The sequence below is a fragment of the Amphiprion ocellaris genome, chromosome 13 (assembly GCF_022539595.1).
Source record: "Amphiprion ocellaris isolate individual 3 ecotype Okinawa chromosome 13, ASM2253959v1, whole genome shotgun sequence".
In the NCBI taxonomy this organism is placed as follows: domain Eukaryota; kingdom Metazoa; phylum Chordata; class Actinopteri; family Pomacentridae; genus Amphiprion; species Amphiprion ocellaris.
The window spans coordinates 7678705-7702090 of NC_072778.1; the positions used below are offsets into that span (position 1 = coordinate 7678705).

At 37.5% G+C, this 23386-nt stretch overlaps 1 protein-coding gene across 19 annotated transcripts in view; it reads right to left on the reverse strand.

The window, feature by feature from the left end:
- prom1a (prominin 1a) overlaps positions 1-23386 on the reverse strand; it is a 102052-nt gene that overhangs the window by 7716 nt on the left and 70950 nt on the right. For 4 of the 19 annotated variants that reach the window (XM_055016824.1, XM_055016823.1, XM_055016825.1 and 1 more), the window contains exons 5-26: positions 22564-22684; positions 21638-21701; positions 21111-21200; positions 20752-20775; positions 17802-18031; positions 17132-17206; positions 16943-17006; positions 16414-16573; positions 15690-15842; positions 14350-14473; positions 13030-13133; positions 12167-12251; positions 7751-7897; positions 6330-6401; positions 5121-5213; positions 3638-3655; positions 3031-3084; positions 2863-2943; positions 2712-2780; positions 2092-2181; positions 1549-1664; positions 802-825 (exon numbers count right to left, since the gene is read on the reverse strand). In XM_055016824.1, coding sequence (XP_054872799.1) covers positions 802-825; positions 1549-1664; positions 2092-2181; positions 2712-2780; positions 2863-2943; positions 3031-3084; positions 3638-3655; positions 5121-5213; positions 6330-6401; positions 7751-7897; positions 12167-12251; positions 13030-13133; positions 14350-14473; positions 15690-15842; positions 16414-16573; positions 16943-17006; positions 17132-17206; positions 17802-18031; positions 20752-20775; positions 21111-21200; positions 21638-21701; positions 22564-22684 — 2058 coding nt within the window. Of the gene's footprint in view, positions 1-327; positions 397-553; positions 1188-1544; positions 1665-2091; positions 2182-2711; positions 2781-2862; positions 2944-3030; positions 3085-3637; positions 3656-5120; positions 5214-6329; positions 6402-7750; positions 7898-12166; positions 12252-13029; positions 13134-14349; positions 14474-15689; positions 15843-16413; positions 16574-16942; positions 17007-17131; positions 17207-17801; positions 18032-20751; positions 20776-21110; positions 21201-21637; positions 21702-22563; positions 22685-23386 lie in introns of those variants that run through there. The other 15 variants (XM_035954877.2, XM_035954876.2, XM_035954880.2 and 12 more) reach the window with 11 other exon arrangements.

Genomic DNA, 23386 nt, shown 5'->3' on the forward strand with positions numbered 1-23386 from the left:
AAATATGCATTTCCCCCCAAATTTAAATTACATTCTGTGACAAATCTGATTAAATTTCTTTTAAAATGCTATTTGACTTGAACCAAAACTACTGAGGAGAAAATGCAACTTTGAATGTTTTCTACTAAAAGCCACCATTACTTGTCACCTTTCATGTCATCGTTTTTTGATCACCTCCAGACATTTGTGTGTTCGCATGTGTGCAATGAATCAACTCCCCCGCGGGCATGCACTGTCTCCGTCCACGTGCTTTTTTAAACCCCACTTCCCCAGGCATGCCTCCACCTCCCCATCACATGCAGTCAACAGGATTAATGTAATGTTTACCTTGTCATCATAGGATTAGGAATACCTCGTGAGCGCTCACTATGATAACCATTATTACCAATTTCCATACTGAAAACAAAATATTGTGTACAAAAAAGGGATGAAAAATGTAACATGACAGACAAGGCATGCTGAACTTTTAGAGTAAAAATACTTTGTCTTTTAAGTAGCCAAACTTGTTAGGAGATAAACATAGTTTGAGTATAAACCATAGTGTTTTATTTACACTATAACTTACAAAAACAGGTGGACTTGTAAGGTAATGATTGCAAGAGCCCTTCATGAAAGGTAAGGGGCACTTTTCAAAGGTAGCACACGACAAGAAGCCACAGCATCCACCCATAAGAGCAATTCCAAGCTTAAAAATGCAAACCAGCACCAAGAATTTAGTAAACAGTTCTATTTACAAGATTGAGAGAAAAGCACAAAGTGATAGAGGCTGAAAAGCAGAGGGAGGTGGGTAAAATGTCTTACGTTTTCATGGGAATTGTCTCAATGCTATAAAGATACACAAAAAGAAGCAACATAAAAATGTTATTGATATGTTTCGCAAAAGAATTGCACCAGAAAGTTGCCTGTAATGCAGCACAGATTACATGGCAAGACATGCCACTGATCAATTGAGACACTATAGAACATCTAGTGTATGTATATAAAGCCATGATCAAATGAGTTCATAGAGGGTGAAGAAAAGGTGCATGAAGAATCAATATAAATTGACAAATGTGTCAATTTTTCTTTGTAAAGTGCTGAGTGCTTGACAGAAAGGGATGAAAACCAGAAAAAAAATAGATATGGAAAATGGAAATAGTAGAAATGGTTATCACAAAGTAAAATGCCAAGTCCCAGAAACAGAGGAGCTACAGGGAAGAGAAAAGTTGGGGGAAAAAAAATCAACAATAAACTAGTACAGTGACATAAAAGAACCCTCTAAGAACTTGAAATATTTAAATAAATCAATATTGCAAAATAATATTTAAATATTTAAGTATGTGAATAAGCAAGAAGAAAATAAAAATCTAAAAAGACAGAAGGATGTCCTGCAACCATTTACACAATATAAAATATGCACAGTAATGACTATATATATATGCAAATTCACTTATTAATATCAGATATTACACCATTAGTGCAAGGGGTAGGTATCCATAACATGACTATTACAGCTATAAATACTTCAGTGTAGATGTATGCAGTAAAAGGGTACTCAAAACTACTTACTCATCGTAAACATCCTCTGTGTCCATCCTGCGGTAATACTTTGCTAGTTTCACTGCCAGGATGATGCTCGGGAGCAGGAAGAGAGTGCTGCAGCCCAGACCCATCCAGAAAGTGTTCTGTTGGCAAGAGAAAGTATTTAGAGCTGAAACGAGTTGTTATTAGGTCCGGTCCACTGGGTGATCAGAAGTATATTAGCAGGCAATTATTTTGGATATTTTGTTAATCAGTCGAATCATTTCTCCAGCAAAAAAAAGCAAACATTATATAGATCGAACTTCTCAGTTGTGAGAAGCTGCTGCTGGAAATTTTAGTGTGCATGTTTTGCAATCTTACAATATTTTATTGACCAAATCATTAGTTTATCTTGAAAGTAGTCATTGAAGTTGCAGCCCCCAATACAACTGTCTTCAAGTTTTCTTTGCAAGCTAATAAGAGCTAAATAAATGTACTAAACTGGTTATAGATCCAGTCCCTCTGAGCTACAGCTGAGCACCCAAACCAGTTTATTTGAGATCTAGTTCCCTTTATCTACAATGTCATTACCATAGAGTCGACCAAGAAGCTACAGGCCATGATTTCCGCTGTGTCCACCATGTTGCTGAACGGCTTGCATGGTGCGACCTCCATGGCCAGCTACAAACAGAGGATGTAAACAGAAAACATCAGCACACAACAGATTCATGAATTTGCACTGTATATCCTCAGTAACACACTGTGTGTTAATTTCAGCTTTCAGTTTCAGCATACTAACATGAAACCCTGTAAACCACTGCAAAATAGATCCCTGTACTTTAGTGCTCCTGAAAAACAACAAAAAAATTGCAATTGAAGTAAAATGTTTTATTAACAGTTCAACAAAAAAGCCTTGGGATTGAAATGTCTTGTTTTTTCAGTCTGGTTTGAATTCCTAAGGTTAACTACAGCAGAAACCAACGTACCGCAAAGCAAATTCCTTCAATTTATAGAGGTTGTAACTTTATATTCGTCTTCTCTATATTTACTCCAAGATGCTTATGTAACATGCAACGTTTTTCTTTTGCCAGTACATAGCTCTGTGTACCACAGTGTTTGTTTTTGACTGAATGAACACTGAACAAAACAAATAAGTCAACAATGAGAACATCAGTCTCAACACGGTAACAAATTAACACACAAACACTTACAGATGTTTTGACCCACTCTGTGTATTGATGGAAGTAGCCGACAATGGTCGCTGTGTATTTTCCTGTTTCCTGTGGACGATTAGGGCATAATGTGAGTAAAACATGATTTACAAATCAAGAATAGAAACAAAGAAAGTGATGCTGTAGTTACCTGACTTATTAAATGTGTAGCATTGTGGGAGATGAGGTACTGGGCAGCTTCAATGGCATCAAGAATAGCTAAGACTTTGTTCTGCAGAGAAGACAGTAAATATTGTTGAGATTAAGATGAAATTAGCGTACACATTTATGACTCAGACTTGAGGGTTGGTTTACTTACTGGGAGGTCAGAAGCCGTTCTCTCCAGGAACCTCATACTCTGGTTCAGTGCACTCTTTAGAAGGACACAAATTAACACACCAATGTCAGGGATGAGGGGTTATTTCAACACCCACAAACATACACCACCGAAACACAAACGGAGACCAAGAAAGACCAAAACCAACCAACACTTGATGACCGACGCTGTGCTTTAATTACTGGCATGCTGAAGAATTTTGTTCCAAAATTAAATATCCACATTGCAAAGAAAGAAATGATTCACCTACCTTTGTGATATAATTACTTACATACGCCACGTGTAACATATATTTCCTGTAGTATTGCAACAATGATTGAACAGATATAGCCTGGCATTTTGTTCCTTAATGTGGATATTTTGTACTATTTTGGTACAAAACCCTTCATGTACAAAACCACAGAGTATATGATCATTATGTAAATGTAATTACAAGAACACACACACAATATTCTAAAATGATATCCAAGACTAGATACGCTTCATGTGTCTACTGTACAGTATATCATCTACAAGACAGTCTTTCTCTAAATGTTCCATATAATGAATGGGGACACTAAATGCACAAGATGGACACATTTCTGCTTACCCTTGCTCTAACATATTTCTTGAAGTTGAATGTGGAAAACAAAAACAAAAAAAGCTGTTGTAAAAGCTGTGTTGGAGCACGTCACTGATTGTTTGAATTGCTTGTAGCTGGAAATCCTTGTTGTTATTCAAAAGACTGGCGCTGGCTTTGACAGAGAAAATAAAACTGAATATTTCATTATTTTTTCAGTAATGACATGTGCGATGACACATGCCTGCGGGCCAAAAACACACTTTGATGATGTTAATGAAAGATGTAAATAGATTTTCTCTGCCAAGGGTGGTACCATTCTCTTAAATAGTCATTTTCACAGGATAACACAGAAATCACTCCTACCCCGTAGCATTGGCTGAATCTGTACTTAGTCATGCATACTCACACTTTTATTCATGTTGTAACATAATTGCACAAGGGTTTTCTAATCATCAATTAGCCTTTCAACACATTTAGCTAACACAATGTAGCATTAGAACACAGGAGTGATGGTTGCTGGAAATGTTCCTCTGTACCTCTATGGAGATATTCCATTAAAAATGAGCCATTTCTGGCTAGAATAGTCATTTACCACATTAACAATGTCTAGACTGTATTTCTGATTAATTTAATGTTATCTTCATTGAAAAAAATGATTTTCTTTTAAAAACAAGGACATTTCTAAGTGACCCTAAACTTTTGAACGGTAGTGTATATGTGGGGTTATCTCCAGCAGTAAGTCTTTTTGCATTATATAGTCGATATCAATGTAAAAATATTGATGAGAGGAACTTCATAGTTGACAAAAACTAACGCAAAACAATACAGGCTGACATTAATAAAAACTCAGAATGCACGTTAAAACATGACTGCAATAGGTACCAGTGATATACCTTAATACGCCGTTAAAAGGAAAATCAGTTGCTGAACTCTTCCGTTATTTTTACTGTCTTTTCCTTAGCATTTGTCATCCTGTTGAGTTGTTATTATTTCTAAGAGTGCCTTTGAACAACCACCCAGTCAAGGTTTGGTGAGCACGTACTCTGCACTCACAGTGTTTGTAGAACTGAAGCTGGAGTTTTTCACCAAAAGAATAAAAACACAACATCCTCTGTGGGTCTATTAAATTCTGGTCTGCTGATGCTAGTGTGCATTGAGAAAAGTGGTCTCTGTTCCTTCTGTGATCAATTTTTGCATGACTGCCAAACTGTGAAGTCAAGAGACTGTAAAAAAATTCTTAGTATAATGCATATTTCTAGCATTGCTGTGGATGTTTTTGTCCTGACTGTCATGTTAGTTCATCTTTTACGGGGGAAGAGAAAAAGAATAATTGTTACAACTGAATTAGCCACATTAATGCAAAAATGAATCAGCCATTGTTTGTGTATTGTTTTAAAATGGTTTAGGGAGGATTTTTCAATAAAAAAAGAATGACAAGTCTAACTTAAAACAAAGTGTTCACACAGGAATGAGTATCTGATCATTAAACAGAGACACAGTGGGGTATTACCATGGCTTGCTCCATAGGGATGATCTGTTGTCTGTGGATCTGCCGCAGAGTGCTGATGTGGCCCTTCAGAGCAGTGTGCAGAGGGCCTCTGGGCTGAAAAGCACAAACAAAATTTTGTGAAAGATAATTTATCAAAGACCTGAAAGAAACTGAAGCTCATACATTATATATATGAATGTATCCCTGATGTCCACCATGGGTTGTTTGTTTTTAAACACTATTATCATATAATACGTCTCAGTACATTTTTATCCCTCTAATCCTGCAGACAGTCGCATCAAAAGAGGAATCAAATGTGTTAATTCATATACAGGCAGGGAACTTTTATACTTTAAAAAAAATGGCAACACATTTTATAGCGTAGCACAAAACTGTAAACAGAAAAAAATTTGCAGATTTTTAACTTTCCGAGGGATTGTTAATATGTCATGTGATGTGTTGTGCCATCCTGAAATGAAACAAAAAATAGTTTACATAGTGACACTTTATCAGAATCACTTTATTCTATGTCTCATTCAAAAATTCACCAAAAGTAAATTATTTGCATCAGATTCTATAAAAAAGAGCAAATGAAAAGCTGGAACTCAGCTGTGACCAATGACAAAAATCCAGACTTTTCATGTGAACTGCAGAGAGATGGTAATAAAAGTAAATAGACTTACTTAAGTAGCCCATCTATTGCATGTGCATCCCCTTTTTGCCCAAAACTATTAACACCTTGGATCACTTGTCAAATATACATATTGATTCCATTTTCTTTTAAACACTTTTTTGGTTGTGATGTTGTTGTAGAGGTGCAGAACTTTTATACTACAGTGAAAAACGAGGACACGGTAACTAAAAATGTGTCAGGAACCAAAATGAAACTGGGGTTCTCATGGTTACAAGCCTATTTCTCTGAATTTAACTAACTGCAAACCCCATCTTCTTGGAGAAGCCTAATGGACTGGCCATTTGGATTTGAACAGATGTGCTGTGTTTGTGTCTGTGTGCCTAAACCACATAAAGACATGGTAGAGCAGTCAGACCTCAATGAGAGCCTGTGTCTGTTTAGGCAAAGCTGTTATGAGAGCTTGGAGAGCAAGAACACCCAATTTTTGCCATCAAGTAATCCCAAGTAAATAAGTGTATGTGAATCTAAGCAAAACTGAGAAACAATGCAGATTGGATGTTTTTCTATCGGCCAGAATGACACTGTGGTGTTCTTACCATGAGGTCTGTCTGGGCTTCAAGCTCTCTGGCAAATGAGAGCAGATCCACTACAGTGACTCCTTTATTTACCTAAAAATAATAATGCACAAAGAAAAAAAAGTACTGTAAACATTCTTCCATGAATAACAATGTCAGTAAGCAACAAACCAGTTAACTTTCAGATAGAAATTTAAAGTTGTATTTTCTTTTAATAGTAAGATGATTCTAAAGTCACTGCTTTTATCTTTTGTTTATTGCACTGCTTTTTAAAAAAGACCAGCATGCTAGACCAAAGAATGAATGAAAGTAATAAGGCTTGGTATGAAACAAAAGAGCAGCGGAATTGTATTTTTAAACTACATCAATTCATATTCCTCCTGCATGTTCATCAGCGGGAGAAGCTTAAGCACTGCAGTGACTTACTTTTAGCGAAGAAAAGCATTTTGTTATCCAAATTACAAAGCAATAAATGCCTTTCAGCTTCCCATAAAACAGCAGAGAAAATAAGCTCACTTAATTTTTTACTCAAGAACAGATTAGTCTTTCTAGCAGCACAGATTCAACTCCAACGAAGTAACTAGAAACCTGAGAAATTGTTTAGAAGCTTCCTGTCACTTGCGTTATTAGCAGAAGACAGAGAAACATGACTGCTGGACATAAAGATCTCTCATCCTGACTTTTGTAGGGTGTGTGAGTTGTGTATCAGGACAGGTAGTGCACTTGAATGGAGTCTTTAAAGCGTTCTTTCTTGCCCTCGGGAAATCCAGCTAAGTGAACCTGACGGGTAGTGTTGGAGAGCACAGGGAATGCCAAGCCCCAGCTTGTTCCTACACACTCTTTGCCTTGGCAGGATCGCTTTTGGATAATTGAGCTTCACTGGTCCTCAACAGAACCCAGTGTACTGTGTCATGTCGCAGCTCATATCAGGTGAAGCACGGCTGCCTGTTGTATGTTAACTGACAGCAAAGAAGGTGGCTGTTAGACTGAGCCTGCAGAACTGAGCTATTTCTGGTAGCATACCATTAAAGTCCAAGTGAAACATATTTATTTGATTATATACGTATTAACAATCTACCATTTTTGATCATTTACTTACACTGCACATTGTCAGATAAAATCGCACATGGCCCACTTACTGCAATAGAACTGCTCAGTCCAATACCAGAAATACTTTGAGAATCACTCTATGCCTTGTAGGTGCGTTTTGAAACAAATATTGTGCTCATTTGCCTGTTTGTCACTAGATATTGTCTGTGTTGTGCATGCCTGCTTGTCCCATATTTTTCTGCAACTTCCTGCATGGTTTTGTGTGTCCTGATTATCCAATTACATGTTTCTCTGCTCATTCATGCACATTTTAAGTAACTCGTTTGTTTTTTCCCCTTCCTGCTTATGTTCCAATATGTTATTGTGTTTCTGCATTTGAGTACATGTGTCACCTCTTCCAGGTAGTCGGCGTAGTTGATTTCTGACAGCCCTGCTTCAGAGAAATCCAGGAGGTTCTGCTTCCCCTCTGCCTCTAACAGGATTATTCCTCTCAGGTCGATCTTAACACTGTCCAGCTGACCGACCACATCCTTAGTGAACTGGAAACAAAAAAGGTATTACAGCAGCTTTCTTAAGAATATTGGAGCCTTTTTAAACTGTTGCTAAATGTCTATAATGTAAATGTTAAATGTGGTTTGTGGGTTGTTGTTTTCAGAACGCATCACCGGGGAAAAAAATGGTGCTACGGTTATTTGGGGACTTCTGAGTAATTTTGTGGTATTCCTGCCTGTTAGAAAAGCTTGGTTATTAGTCACAGTTTAACTATATACAACAGAGATGAGGAGTTATACTTCGTGTGCACAAACATCACTAAAATAATGAAAGGCTACCAAAGATGCAAAACAAATGTTGGCACTTGCATGACCAAGATGTGGTTTGGATGAAAGCCTACATATCCAGCTAATGTGTTTTCTTGGTGTTGTTGGTTTTATTAGTCTCTCCTTGTTTCAACTCTATCTTGCAGTTCTGTACATAAACTTTTCATTTCATTTTTAAGCCACTTTAGAAATGCTGCTGACGGGTACCTGTATAGCTCAACAGGTTAAGTGGGCGACTCATGTGCAGGGGCTGGTCCCCGACGCAGTGGCCCGGGTTCGATTCCCGCTCACGGCCTTTTGCTGCATGTCTTACCCCCACTCTTCTCTCTAATTTCCTGTCTGCCTCTTCACTGTCTCTATCTAATAAAGGCCTAAAAAATATAAAAATAAGAAATGCTGCTCATACTTAGTGTTTTGGAAACTAATGCATAACTTTAGTTTTGCTTTCTCTTCTGCCACTAGAAACCACCAAGAGCCCAGTGGTACAATTAGATGAGTTTACAGTGAAATGTATTTATTCTTTGTGTAATGTATATGTATGAATAACAACAAAATGCTTTAAGTAAGTTCATTTTTTCTTTGTTTTATGGATGTTCTGAAAACCATAGTCATAGCAAGGCATGTCTTTGGCAAATGCAACTTTCACAAAGGATGTCTTGAATAGAAATAGGCAATTTTACAACCAAAAAATAAGAAGTTTCTCTTTGGCACTGTAAAGAGAACACAACAAAAAAATATGGACAATAAAGTGGTTTCTTGACTGGCATGACTGTATGTTCAGATGGTTTGGATTTCCCATAAAACTAAGAAGTGTCCTGGATATAAAGTGATACACTGTGTGTACAGATCTCATTTGTGTTTGTTTGCTTCAGAAGGATAAAACTCATTTGACCTTATTACAACATGAGCTTCAAAAACTGTGTCTTGAATCCAAGGACAGTATTTTGAAGCATGTTCCTTTATTGGTAATGCAAAAAAAAAAATCATACTTTTATGCCAACATAAGTGATAAAAATGTGAGAATCTGAAGGGTGAAGCCGAGGTGATGTGAGAAAAAATGTAAACTGTAAGTGAAAATAAATGTTGCCTGTTTAAGACCTAACACAAGTGTATCACTATAAACAGCCATGACAACTGTAATTTAGATGTTATTGTTTTGATATTCATTTCTGTCTTGGTGAAATCCGCTTGCAAGCCCTTTTTAGGTTTTTTTTGTAATTCCATCAGCACTGTATTTTCAAATTCCTGTTAAGAACAATAATTTGACTTCAAATTGAAATTTCAATTTGGAACAATGCAATTGGCAAAAACAAGGTGTGGCTAATGCTGTAATTCTTTTTTTTTTAATTTTATTTTTTCAAAACTGAAACTCTCAAGGCTGGTTATACTTGCCCAGTGATCAATGTGCACTACATGGACAAGTCAAGCATGCTGTGGTTTGACTGACAAAAGCCTAGTCTCACTATTTAATAGCCACACCTCATACATTTTGCAACCAGCTTGACCCCGAGTTTAAACTACCGTGAACAGTTTTACAAATTGAAGCTGTCCTCCGTCTGTGACAGTCTCACTTTTGATTGTGTTTCATGAGGCAATGCTTCATCACATGTTTTAAATCCATTACAAGTTTAACAAAAAAAATAAAATATTGTAGCTCAACATTAACATTTGTCAAAAAAAAATTTCAAAAAAAAAAAAATGCAGCTGCAGATTTTCCAAGTCATTCAGCCCTACTGGTAAATGTAATAAAAGTACACTGTATATAAAGATCATTGCAGTATGTACTATTTAATGGAATTCTATCAATTTTAGTATCCATAAAATAAAACAATAAATATTTGTTGTTCTAACACACAGTATCTCAACAACAGAACAGGCATCATAAAGCAAACAAGCCCAACCACTAGCGCCTTGGACATGATAATGGGCAGATGGAGAGTGGAGTCATAGACCAGAAATCAAGAGTCAGTAATGAATTGTACATCTACTATGCAAAGTTAATGAGGTTGTCTGTGCTGTCTCCTTCCTGCTGAATGACTTGGAGAAGTTGGCAGGCATTTTTGGGGACTGAATCATGTTGTTGGACACTATGTTTCAGACATAGCTGACTAAAATGAAGTTGTAAACAACATGGTGGACATTCTCATCTTTCTCTTGCCATCTGTGGCCTCTTGTCTTTTGAATAAAGCTGCATTTTAAGGTGACCTTTTAAAGTCACAGGTCAAAGGAGTGTCTGTGTGCTGGACACGATGTCTGATCATTGTCCTTTCAATGGCAGAGCATTTGTCACCGTCTCCAAAACTTTCTACAAGATTGCCTACATTAAACTTTTTCTAACTCTACCAATAGTAATTGCATCTTTCAGTTTAGCTTAAAATGCTTCAGACTAACAAGTTTAGCAGGGCCAACAGCAGGACAGCTTTATGAGCTGTTAGTAACATTAACTGCTGTCTAGGAAAAGGGCTAATGTTATCTCCCAGCCAGCGGTCCCCTAGAATATTGTGTTTGTGAGCAGGTATTTGTGTGTGGTATACGTGTGTGTTGAGTTTAAATCCTACAAACACAACTCTATTTTTTCCCAGGGACTGGTACAATTGAGTGGATGCTAATGACTGCAGCTTTAATGCGGACATACTGGCTTAGCACAACTGTCCCAAAGGCTGAAGGAAAACGATTCCTACTGAGTAAGTAGGTGATGCAGCTTTATGTGTTTTCACTGTTTTCTTGTTAGGCAACAGCAAATGTGGTAATACACAAGAACAGGACGGTGCATTGTTGATATTCAGTGGAAAATCAAAAGATTGTCCTGAGGGTTTGGCCAAAATAATGTGTTGCAAATTCAGATTTTGTGATAACATGCTGGCAAATATGACTCTGCTATCAAGCTGATGCACCATTTTTGAATGCAAGTGACCAAGAAAGAGTGAAAACTGAGTAATGTATGAATTTGCAGGTCATTTTCTTTTAAAAATTAAGTGTCCTCTATTTTCACAGTGACCTAATACAGACTAGCAATGCACTGATAGGATAAAAAGCATGTTGACTTGATGTTAACGTGAACAAATCTGCCAGCAAAGTTAAAGAGAAGCAATTTTAAATAAGTGTTTTATCTTTTTTAGGTTGGTTACTAATAGCTTATACAAGTGATACGTGATAAAATAACCACAGTGGCAGACTGGATTTTTTAAACATTTGCAGGCATTAATGAAGACAAATGACCAGTGTCCAGAAACAGGCAGGCATGGGACATATCAGCTGTTGGTGATATTGAGCCAAGGCTGTCTTGCCAGCTGGCAGGAAAGTGCTGCATGTCTTGGGAAGGCAGCAATGTCTGGCTCAGGGTCAAAAAGAAATAGAAACTTACATCAATGTCACATCTCAGACATACGCTGAGGTAAAGGCTGACGCACGTTGAACTTATCAGCTGTTGGCACGCATTTTAGTTTGGCACTAAAAGAATTATTAGGTAATGCTAATGAAGTGCCGTCACCAAGAGATTTCTGGTCGCTTGGTGCATGTCTGAGTTGCAACACTTTTTAAAATATATGCGAAAGAGACAAAAATATGACACATTTACAAAATGGATTGGATGAAGATGAATGAAGAGTATAGTTTATATAGCGTGAAATTAGACTACATTGCTAGACAGTAGAATTCAGATACCAAACAGAGCTCTCTTATGTAGATATTTTTATTATATGATTAAGAGATAAGTGAACTGCCTGTGAGTGTATTGTCTAGACAGAGTTGTAATACTATCAGCAAATTGATCGTCAGAAGTCAATATTATGCATCTTGTTTTAGGTAGATACATTTATCTTGAGCATTTTCACAATAAATGGAGCATGTTTTGTAGAAAGATTTCACTTTTGGTTGGTTTCAGATAATATCTATATCAGTTAGTTCCCCCTACTGGGTACTGAACAGATGATGATAGTCCAAGTGGAACCTATTTCTGAATGCTACCTCTAGTGTGTCCAGGTTACTAACCACTGTGGTGTTCAGGAAAGAGGAGATGTTGAAGACTTTGTCCAGACGCAAGGCAGAGTAGATGCCTTTGTTCTGCTTGCATGTACTAAGAAAATCCAAATAAATAAACAAGCATGACAGAGAGAAAAAGAGAGGGAAACAGAAATGTCAGTCCATAAGTTTCAGTCACAATGAAAATATTTGCTGCCACCAAGTGAAGCGGACTGGAAGTACATGACTTCCCTAATTGGAAACAGTATAATGTACCACAAAAGCCAGAGTTGTCTGTTAATAGCTTGCAGATAAATGTTCTGTGATAATATTCAGGCTGCCACATACCATATACACTCCCATACTGCACACAACATTAACACTGCTTGAAATTTAATGGGCAAAGACTTGTCGAAGCAACACTGCTGTATTTGGAAATATAATGACTGTTGGTCTGCCATCTCAGTGTACTGAAGATACGCAGCTTCTCACTGGAGGGGGATGATGAAAGCTCGTGTAATCACTGAGAAAGAGGCTGCAGAAAAGCAGCACAGATAGTGTAGAACAATGATGCTAATTAGCCACACCAGGTTAATAGCAACTCTCTCTCATTTGCATCCCCATCAATGGAAATAAAATATTCAGTTAGATGCTTGATGTGTGACCCTTTGATGCACCAGAACAAAATTTAAAAAAAATAGCAAAATGTGAATTACTGCCTTATCCAGTAATTCTACAGACTAGACCGAATTTTTAAAAAATCCCCTAAATCCATTCATTTCTGTAACACCAACTAAACATGAAATAAAAGAAGACAGAAAGCTGTGAGGAGAATAATCATCTTGTGAAATATAACACTGTCACCCAAATACATAAAAATGAGTTTGCTTTGCCTGTACAAGCTCTCTGCCGTCAGTTCCAGGTCGGAGTCGTTGTACATGTAGCCAGGGATGAAGTTCTTCCACTCTGGGTGGATTAGATACGGGGTGTCCACAACCTGCCCAATTCGAGAGCAGGAACAAGGATGTGAGATCAGTCGTTTTAATGGGAAGCAAATTGAAAAAAAAAAAAAAAAACTTGACTCAAACAAACAAAGCAGAATTATGATACAGTTTTGCCTGTGTATTTTCCGATATAAATATATATTTGTATGTTTTTAATCAAAATTATGGACAATTTGATTTAAAGTAACAGTAGCAGTTGTATATTTTGTAGGATTAAAGTTGTGTAAAAGTGAATTAGGATGTAACTGAAAGAAGCATGCATGCTCTGTTCACAAATTTCTGTTGTGATGGTTGAACTAATATGAAATATAAACTAATATATGAACTAATGAATATACACTAAAGTTCAAAAGTTTGGGGTCACTTGGAAATGTCCTTATTTTTGAAAGAAAAGCATTTTTTTTCAATGAAGATAACATTAAATTATTCAGAAATACAGTCTAGACATTGTTAATGTGGTAAATGACTATTCTAGCTGGAAACGGCTGATTTTTAATGGAATATCTCCATAGGGGTACAGAGGAACATTTCCAGCAACCATCACTCCTGTGTTCTAATGCTACATTGTGTTAGCTAATGGTGTTGAAAGGTCAATTGATGATTAGAAAACCCTTGTGCAGTTATGATAGCACATGAATAAAAGTGTGAGTTTTCATGGAAAACATGAAATTGCCTGGGAGACACGTGAAAATGCTTCCAAAGGTGTCAGCTTCAACAGCTTTGCTAATTTGTTGTTGGATCCAACAAATTTCATTCCATCCTGTTTGACAGTTCTGATACCTAATAACCTTAAAAAAAAAGTCAGAATTGATTAAATAAAGACATGTTTTGCTAAAACATAGCTTTTTTGGATTTGTAAACTTGAGTAAAAAATTGATTTTCTGCATTGTGGATGGCTTGACTCCAGCTTTAATGCAAACAAAAGCAAATGGGAACAGCTGCTGTTCTTGTGTTCTCATGAGCCCACCTAAGGGACACTAAATTAAATGTAGTATGCTCATTTAGGACCTTACGTATATGGATACCATGGACCCTAGTCCATACAACATCAAAAAATGTGGGTCCAGAATGAGGTCAAATTTCTGCCAGATGTAGGCTCTATGATTTCTTCTCCAGTAAAGGTGCCTGATTGTACCTGACATTGGCGGAAGTCTTGACCTCTGCATCATTTCTGCATATAAATATGCCATTTCTGATTGTATGACTTGCCTTGAAGAGCTCTTTGCTCTGGAATGGTTCACAAACAAGTTTCTCCATGTTCCCTCCCGCCAGGAAGAGACTGGTCACCACACCCATCAGCACCCAGGAGAAGATGAAGCTAAATCCAACGCCGCTATGGAGAAGAACAGACCAGACTCTCAGGTACAGCCGTAGTATAGAATAATAACAAATGGAGAGGCAGCGGTATCAGGGCAAGGGTGGGCTAGAGGTGCCTGAAATTTTCTGTCACAGTTAATAGTGACAGCTTAATGTAGTGACAGCTTAATGTGAACATTTTATAGGAGGAAGGTGGTAATTAAAAGGTGTAGGAGCAGCTGCAGGGTTAGGTTATTTTGGTTGATCGGTGTCAGTGTCTCAGACACAACACAAGCAAGACCAAATGTTGTACTTTTTTTTTTGTTATTTTTTTTGGCCTTTTTCTCCACTGTATAGGACAGTGGAGAGAGAGTCAGGAAACATGGGTAAAAGAGTGGGGGAATGACATGCAGTGAATGGCCATGGGCTGGATTCAAACCCATGACTGCTGAGTCGGGGACTATAGCCCCTGTTTGTGGGTTGCCCGCTCAGCCAGCGAGGCTGTCTGGGCACCATAAATGTGGTACTTTTTAAAGAAAATTTCTTGTTGTGTTACTGTGAATTAATAACTTTCTTGTGAGAGCACATTGTTTCAAGTTACAGCAATGTAACCTCACGGGAACAAGATTATATACACTACTGTTCAAAAGTTTGGGGTCACCCAGGCAATTTAATTTTTTCCATGAAAACACACACTTTTATTCATGCGCTAACATAATTGCACAAGGGTTTTCAAATCATCAATGATCCTTTCAACACCATTAGCTAACACAATGTAGCATTAGAACACAGGAGTGATGGTTGCTGGAAATGTTCCTCTGTACCCCTATGGAGATATTCCATTAAAAATCAGCAGTTTCCAGCTAGAATAGTAACTTACCACTTTAACAATGTCTAGACTGTATTTCTGATTCATTTAATGTCATCTTCATTGAAAAAAAATGCTCTTCTTTCAAAAATAAAGATATTTCTAAGTGACCCCAAACTTTTGAACAGTAGTGCACATAAAGTATATCAGTAAAATTCTATTATGCTTTGTTGGATAAGTTTTCTTTAATATCTTGGTCAACTTCACATCTTGGCACAGGCCTTCATATCTTTTTTAAGCTTACGATTATGCTTTCTGGACTTCTTGACCTTTTAGAAGTGTATATTATAACTGTACAGTAAATAGCTAAATTGTAGTGCCAAAGATGCTACTTGCTGTCATAACACGACTAGACACTGACTTGTCACGTGTTTAGTTGACTTACGCCATAAGCATTGTTCCTCCTGTATTGGAGATGCAGCCTCGTGTTGTAGGTGAGGCATGTTTGTCGTATCCCAGAGTGCCACACAGCAGGCCCAGGTAGTTGAAGGCCAGGACCAGGACCACCATGCAGCAAAGAGCAATACAGCCAATCCACCTGTAAGCAGCAGGCAAAGTTAAACAGAAGGTGGCCTACCATAACTTGTATAAAATATCAGTTTGAGTGTACATAAGCATCTGTGCTTCCTGCCAAAGTATCCTTGACAGTGAAGCTCTGCCTGCTCTCTCATTAAACTGCACGTACATTTAAATCAGGTACAATATATGTGGAATAAAAAACATCTTTAAAACATCTGATAAAATATCTTGGGGTTCCCTCTGCTGCACATTTTAAATTAAATTGATGCAGAAGTGTTATGAATATTTCATAAATTCATGAATTTATGAAATTCTAAATATTGGTACAGACTAATACTACATTCATTTTGTAGTTGCTTGTGAAAATGTTTGGTCGAGCCAGACAGCAGGAAGATAAGTATCAGACACATTGAAGTATTCCACTAAATAGCCCCAGCACTATGTTTCAGCTTAATCCTCATGCAGCTTCTGATTTTTAAAAAAAAAAAAGTTCTCTTACCTTGTCTCTTACTGGGTTTGATTTATGTGAAGAGCCTTCTCACAAATTTATTGGTAAGATTTTAAAAATTTTTGTCTGGAGGTCAGCATACCTGTAGAAATCCATCTTGTCAATTTCAGGGTAGTAGTCCTCGATCTTGGCATGCGCATGGCTAACGAAGATAGTGAAGTTGGACAGGCAGCTCTGCACTGGGAATGCCTTGGAAAAGCTGCTGATGTTATTGCCAATGCCATCCACCAGATTCTGTACATCTGAGATGCAGAGCAATCCAATATTTCAATAAACAATCTGAGTAAACAAACTGGAAAAGTACAGTTTGCATCAGAAATCTGCTCAGGTTTTAATAGTTTTTTTGGTTTGTAATTTGTTAATATCAAATGACACCGCATTGCCCAGATGAAAGATGGCAAACATTCTAAATGTTAATATAAATTTGTGTTTAGACTGACATTGAAATGCAGCTTTAAACATAAAATCCACATAATATTCATCAAGCTTACAAGGTAGAAGAATAAAAGAGAAGAATAGAAAATCCCTGTGGTTCAGTTAGTGTTTTAACACATAGCAGGAGAGGAGTTATAAAATTTCAGTTCCCGACAAAGGCTTTAGAAGTCACTCACTCTCAACGACACTTCTGGTCTGTTCGACCACCATATGTGGTGTGTTGTTCAAAGAGGAGAAGCCCTGTGAAAGGAGAAAAGCAGTGTCTTGGAACATGTCGTTCCATTTTGTTGTGCTGAGATTTCTAAAATATAATTTAAAAGGCAATTCAAATGACAGCTGAAAGAAAGTAAAGTAGATTGGCTCACCCTCTGGACGATGGTGCTAAGGTCTGTTTTCGATACATCGTTCACCTTTTCCAACTGAGGATTCACATTGGGTAGCTAAAAAACAAACACACAGTAAAGCATTGATAAATTAGACATAATTAAAATGTAACAATCCTCGATCGATAGTGAGTAGTCCCTGTCTCTTTCCTCATCAGGAGGACATCAAGTCTAATATCTTCCTCCAAAAGCAGCTGAATTACAATAATGTAGTAAAGAAAGTCTGCCATGAGCAAGTGCAAGACGTATTTATTTCACTGTACAGGATACTGTTTGAGAACCAGTTACACAACACAATTGATGTTTGTCGTAGAACACTAGTCAGGCACCCATATGAAACCTGAAAATGGTTTTGCTCGTTGTAATCATTGCTCTTGTTCATACTTGCTATGAAGACGTCTCTTTCTAATTTGCCTTAAGTGACTTAACTCGGATTTTAACTGTGGCTAAAATACAGCAGCTGCCAAATCTTACCCCTAATGTTTCATTTGTTTCATTTACTCAAACTTATTCAAACCACATGCCAAACAAATGAAACTGACATTTGAACGTGTTTTCACAGAACACCGTAGTTGAGAAAGACGAATATTCATTCATTTGTAAATACCACAAATAATCAATGTATCAGAGTATGTTGTGCTCAGTTTTATACCCGTGTGAAATTAGCACTAATCTGCAGCTGGGACAGTGACTGGCGGATGTTACGGCACAGCTGGGCAGTGGTGGCGTCTGACTCCTCGTCGTGACAGCCGGGGTCGTTGAGGGTTCGGTTGATACTGGTCCGGACTAAACTCAGGTTGAAGTTGAGTTTCCCTGTTCCTTCCTGGAGGACCTCCAGAGACACACTAACGTTCTCCAGGGCCTCTTTTGTTTCTCGCATGGCTGAAAGGAAGGAGAACACAGATGGTATGGAAAGTGGACTGGGTTCCTGTTCAGACGGGAGATAAAATAAAGGACTCCGTTCGAAAATGTAGAACAGTGGAGTCAGACAATTTCCACTGTTGCATTGCAAACTTATATTGCTTAAATATAACACTAGTTATGTGGTAATTGATAAAGCTGGAGCGTCTTACCAACATTTCTCATTAGTTTACGTATATTTTAAAGTTAAATTTAAGATTGAAAGAGTTGTCAGGAAGGGCTTTTTTTCCATTTGCCCCAGACTATGCAGCTCAGCTGCAAAATGACTCATAAAGAATTATATTTTATTTAAATCTTTTAGTTCTGTCTTTGGACATTCTGTGACAGTGTGTAAATGTACATTTATATTCAGGGCAGTAAAATCAAATTTTTGTCATCTATAAAGCTGCTGTTTCTGGGGTATACAAATATTTTGCATAAGTTTTTACACTAACAGTCAAAGAGTGTTGATATCTGGTGTAGCAGTACTATCATATATTATCTGTTACTTAAGAAAATGGCCCAACTACACAGGAAAAGGACAGCTCCTGTAATATATGCTTATGTTACACACATACAGACTGACACGGAACACAGTCTTCACTCACTGTAAGGACTAGGCCTGAGCCGAGTAAATCTAATGAGTTTCTGGCCCAAGCCCTGGTGCTTGATTTTGACTTTTGGGAATGTATGTATAGTGTATGTATATGCAGGTGTGAATATTTAACATCTAAAATTACATTTTTGCCTGTGTTGCTTTTGGCAAACAACAAGCAAACAGAAACGCTGTAAATAATGTGAATTTGTTAGTTTCTATAAAAAAGATGTTGTTGTTCAGTAACTGACTATTTCTTTACCAATGCAGTGCATCTCAAGACAGCAGCCAGTGTTAGTTAACAATCACAGAGGAGCCTGCAGGCAACTTTTAAAGTTAAACAGGATAAAGAATGCAAAAACTCTGTCATCCTTGAGCAGGGGTATGAAATATGCAGTAGCGAAAACAGTAAATGACCTGTTACACAGCTAAATGCTTAGAAGCTGAGAAGACACCATATTGACATCTTCTCATGCCCTACAAAAAATGCACATTTTTTTGTAATTAATGCTCTTGGGTTAATGCTCTTGGGTTAGCATTCAGGCAGTTTTATCTAATAAATTCATGCTAGCTATTAAGATCCTTTCACCACTCGGCTCAGCCCCAGTAGGAACCCAGTAGGACACGGACATTAAAAACACAAACTATAATCACAGCTATATCTGTTCTCAGGCATTTTTCAAGAACTAAAGGCATGCTTGCTGACTGCTATTTCTTCTTTTTTGCTGCTTTGCAACAAGCTTGTATATTCTATGTAGTTGAACATCCATGTACAGCAGATTGTTTTATTGCATAAATTAACCAAATAATACTTTCGTAGTTGAATAGTCAAAAGATTTGCTAATTTACGTAGTGGTGTGTTTTACTGTTGCTTCTGATAAAAGCTAAAGTAACATGACTGGTTACACAAACATACATTTTTATGCTCACTTCACACTGGGAGGACACAGTTGCAGTATAGAGGGAGATATTTAAGTGCAGGCTGATGTTGGTTTAGGGTTTTGGCAACATCAGCAGATGCCATTAACATAAAACTGCACTATGCAAGATTTTTATGGAAAGAATCATATCTGTTTATATGTGTTAAATGGGGGAAAAATTCATTTCAGATTCATTCTATTTGCCCATAAAAACAAATGTTCTGGTGACAATAGAAGCACAATGTCATGTATGAATGCTGGAGGTGGTAAATGTGTGCAAATAAAATTTAAAATGTATATTGTGCCAGACTCAACAAAAAGGTACTTTCTGCTGCAGGAACTTGAGGGCTATTTTAGGCCAGATCGAATTGTGTTGTGACTACAGGAACCGCCCATTTACAAGATATTTTTAGGGTCGTTTTAGGGGAGAAAAGTAAAATACTGCTGCTCAAGCTAGGTACTCCTGAGAGAGTGGATCTTGATGCTGATTTGTTAAACTCAGTAAAGACAACACAGATTGGTTAACTTCAGAGAGGACAATGAGCTCTCATGAGTTTTTTTTTTCTTACTCTCTTGATGTCCTTGTCGAGTTAAAGACTTCTCCTCTTTAACATTGCCGTCAACAATTTATAATTCACCATATAGGCTATCTTAAACCCTCAATTGTTGTAAATATTGTCTAAATAGAATCACAGTTACATCCAGTAACTACTATTTGTTGCTGTTCAGGGCACTTGGGGTTGACATCGTGGTCAAAGCCGTCGGATCCTACACTGCAATGAAACAAAAAAGGCTAAATGGGCTGATTAGAGGACCATTACTGTCTAAGTTCACAGCACCTTGCACCTGCCTCCTAGATCCTGCAGTGGAAAGCTGCCTAAAGATAGCAGAATGTGCCCTGAAAATATATTTCCTTCTTTCTTCCCCATGAATCTGTGAGGAAAAACGTAAGAAGACGTTATCAAGAAGTGGTGCTTAATTCATATCACCTTTATGGTCACCAAGTAAGACATTGCATAGTGCAGTTTTAAGAGATGATTTGTTGTTCATTAAGATCAGGGCTCGGGTCGTAGTGCTCAAAGAACAAAACAAAGGGAACAAATAACAGGAGCAACACTGGCGTCAAAGTTCACAAGTCAGGGGTCAAAGGATTGTGAGACATCCATCAGTTACAAAGTCAGGGTTACCTTTGATGGCTCTCTCGATTTTCACTTCATAAAAACATAAAGATTAGAAAAAAAGGTTCTTAAAATATAATACATGTTAAAGGAAATACTGAAATTAGACTCTTAAAACTGTAATCATGGCAGCAAATGTTAGCCTTAACAACTGATTAAATCTTGAATAGATTTTAAAAATCATATAACACCACACCTGTAGTGGGGAAAAAAAATCTCACATTGTAATAATCCTGCTTGTTTTTAAACTAAGTTATCTTGTTATGAAATAACAGACTATATTGCAATATTCACAGTGCAGCTGCTGCCTGCTTTTAGCTATAACCTGATTGTAACTGAAAGAGGAAATTAAAAGTGAGCGGATGTACCTCCAGCCATATTGAGCACCTGGTCCAAGGCAGGATGGACCTCCTTATCCAACTGATCATGTATCCTTCCACCCAATAATGGACCTATGTCTGCAGAAAAAACAGCAAAACATCAACAGGAAAAATCTAAGTCATTCTTATTGTGTTACTGCTGCCCATATTTCTCCCTCCCCAGGGTTTGCTTGCTATTGAACCCTCTCAACTTGAGAAATAATGGTTGGCTGGTATAGAGAGACAACATTTCTTTTAGCTGAAAGTATAAAATCCTAGCACTGCCTATTGCAGGTCTCAGCTTTCAGGAAATATCTGCCTGCAGGAGAAAAGTAGGATGAATACTCAAGAGATCTTCCCTAACAGTAACCGCTGTAGCAATCTAGACCTAGTTATGTCACAGGTCTGTTGTAAAACAAGTCATGGAAAGTAGACACAGTAAATTCAGATAATAAGCATCATATACAACCGAGAGCTCAGTGAATCATTTCTGTCCACTTAATTTACTATCAGAGGCACAGAGAAGGTCTACTTACTATCTAGGTCATAGATGACTTTGTTCTTGGCGGTGGCGTATTGGGATATTAGGTAATCAATTTGCTGCAAACAGGAAACACAGAGCAGAATCTTGCACAGAGTCACACAAAAACATATTTTTAGTTTTGTCACAGACAGCAACAAACGCTCTGAAGTAAACAACAATTTCAGTTCTGTTGTCACAATGAAATGGAGAAAATGATGAAATATGAGGCGAGCCTCCATTAATGTGTAATGTTAAACCAACTGAGAGCCTGTCTGGATCTTCATACTCAAAGCACCAACAAATAACACCCACAAGAGTGAGACTGAAAGCCTGAGCTTTAGAAATTTCATGGTATAAGAACCAAGTTTCAAAAAGCAAATTTGCAGCTGTTGCATGCACAAAAGGTGAGAAAAGTCTCTCTTCTCACCTTGAAAGGATTACATGAAGGTGGCAAGACTAGAAAATGTAATTGTTTCACCACAGAATACGTGCACACACACACAAGCACAGTGATTCTTACATACACTTTAAAGACTAATGCAATCATATATTTGGAATATTTCTCATTTGAGTGAATTTGAAGTTTTTGCTTTTTCATTCCACCATGACTGAACCATTTTTCATGCTTTACCCAAATGACTTAACTAGCCTAAATGTAATCGATAGCCATTTAGTAGGGTAGCTGTTTTACATAAAATGCAAATAATTGTTCATACTACTGCATATGTTATTGACTATCACTGCTACATAATATACTGTAAGGATTACATTTGTTTTGACGACAGAGAATACATTGAGAATACATAATCTGAAGTTGGGATTTATCCTCATCCTTAGTTGTGTTATATTGTATGTAAATAGACACAACACAAAGTGGTTGTGGTCTACACACATACGATACAACTCTGATAACACAACTGTGATAACTGCTGGTCTCACCATTGGCGTGTCATTAGCGAAGGTGTGCAGGTCCCTCATGTTGCTGTTGACCAGTCGCCGGATGTTCTTCACCTGAGAGCTCAGGTTCTGGTTGGCAGAATACGCACACAGAACTCCAATCCTAAAAACAATCAGCAAACATAAATATTGTCACCTATCCGTTACAGGACAAGTCACAGGTTGACCCCGCTGCTCTGACATCAATGGGGTGAATTTTACATTGCAGGGTGATAACATGGCATAAACAGTAGGGGTCAGTGTGCACCACCACATTTACATTTACATTGTCTTTGCAACTTCTGTTGAGTGCACCTGTGGACCTAGTTTCAGTTCCTTGAAAGTCAGCGCAAAACTTTTCTTGTAATTTTTATTTATTAGCAGCCGTGGTAGCACAGCTGGTGTTGTTTTCAATTTGTAAGTTGTGTGCGTGTGTATGTGTGTGTGTGTCATCATAGCAAATTGCAGTCCTGGAGACACCCTGTTCTGAGCAAGAGCTGTGAGGATGGCGGTTTTGAGTAGTTGGGAAGATATTGTTGTTTTTGTCTGTCGGTTGGGGATCGATATTGCAGACCTGATGGCATCACAACTGTGCAAAATACAGTCATCTTTACAGGTGTGTAGTTGACATCAAAATGAAGGCCAGGTGCTAACACAGGTGTTGTCCAACCCATGAAACCCAACATCTACTGAATGACTGTTTTCAATATTATACAGAAAGTTGGAAAACACTCTGTGTATTAAACATAAATGTGCCCCAAAACGGTTTACATTAAGTGGTTAAATTATTAATGTCAACATTTTTTTCAAAAGTATGTATTTTTTT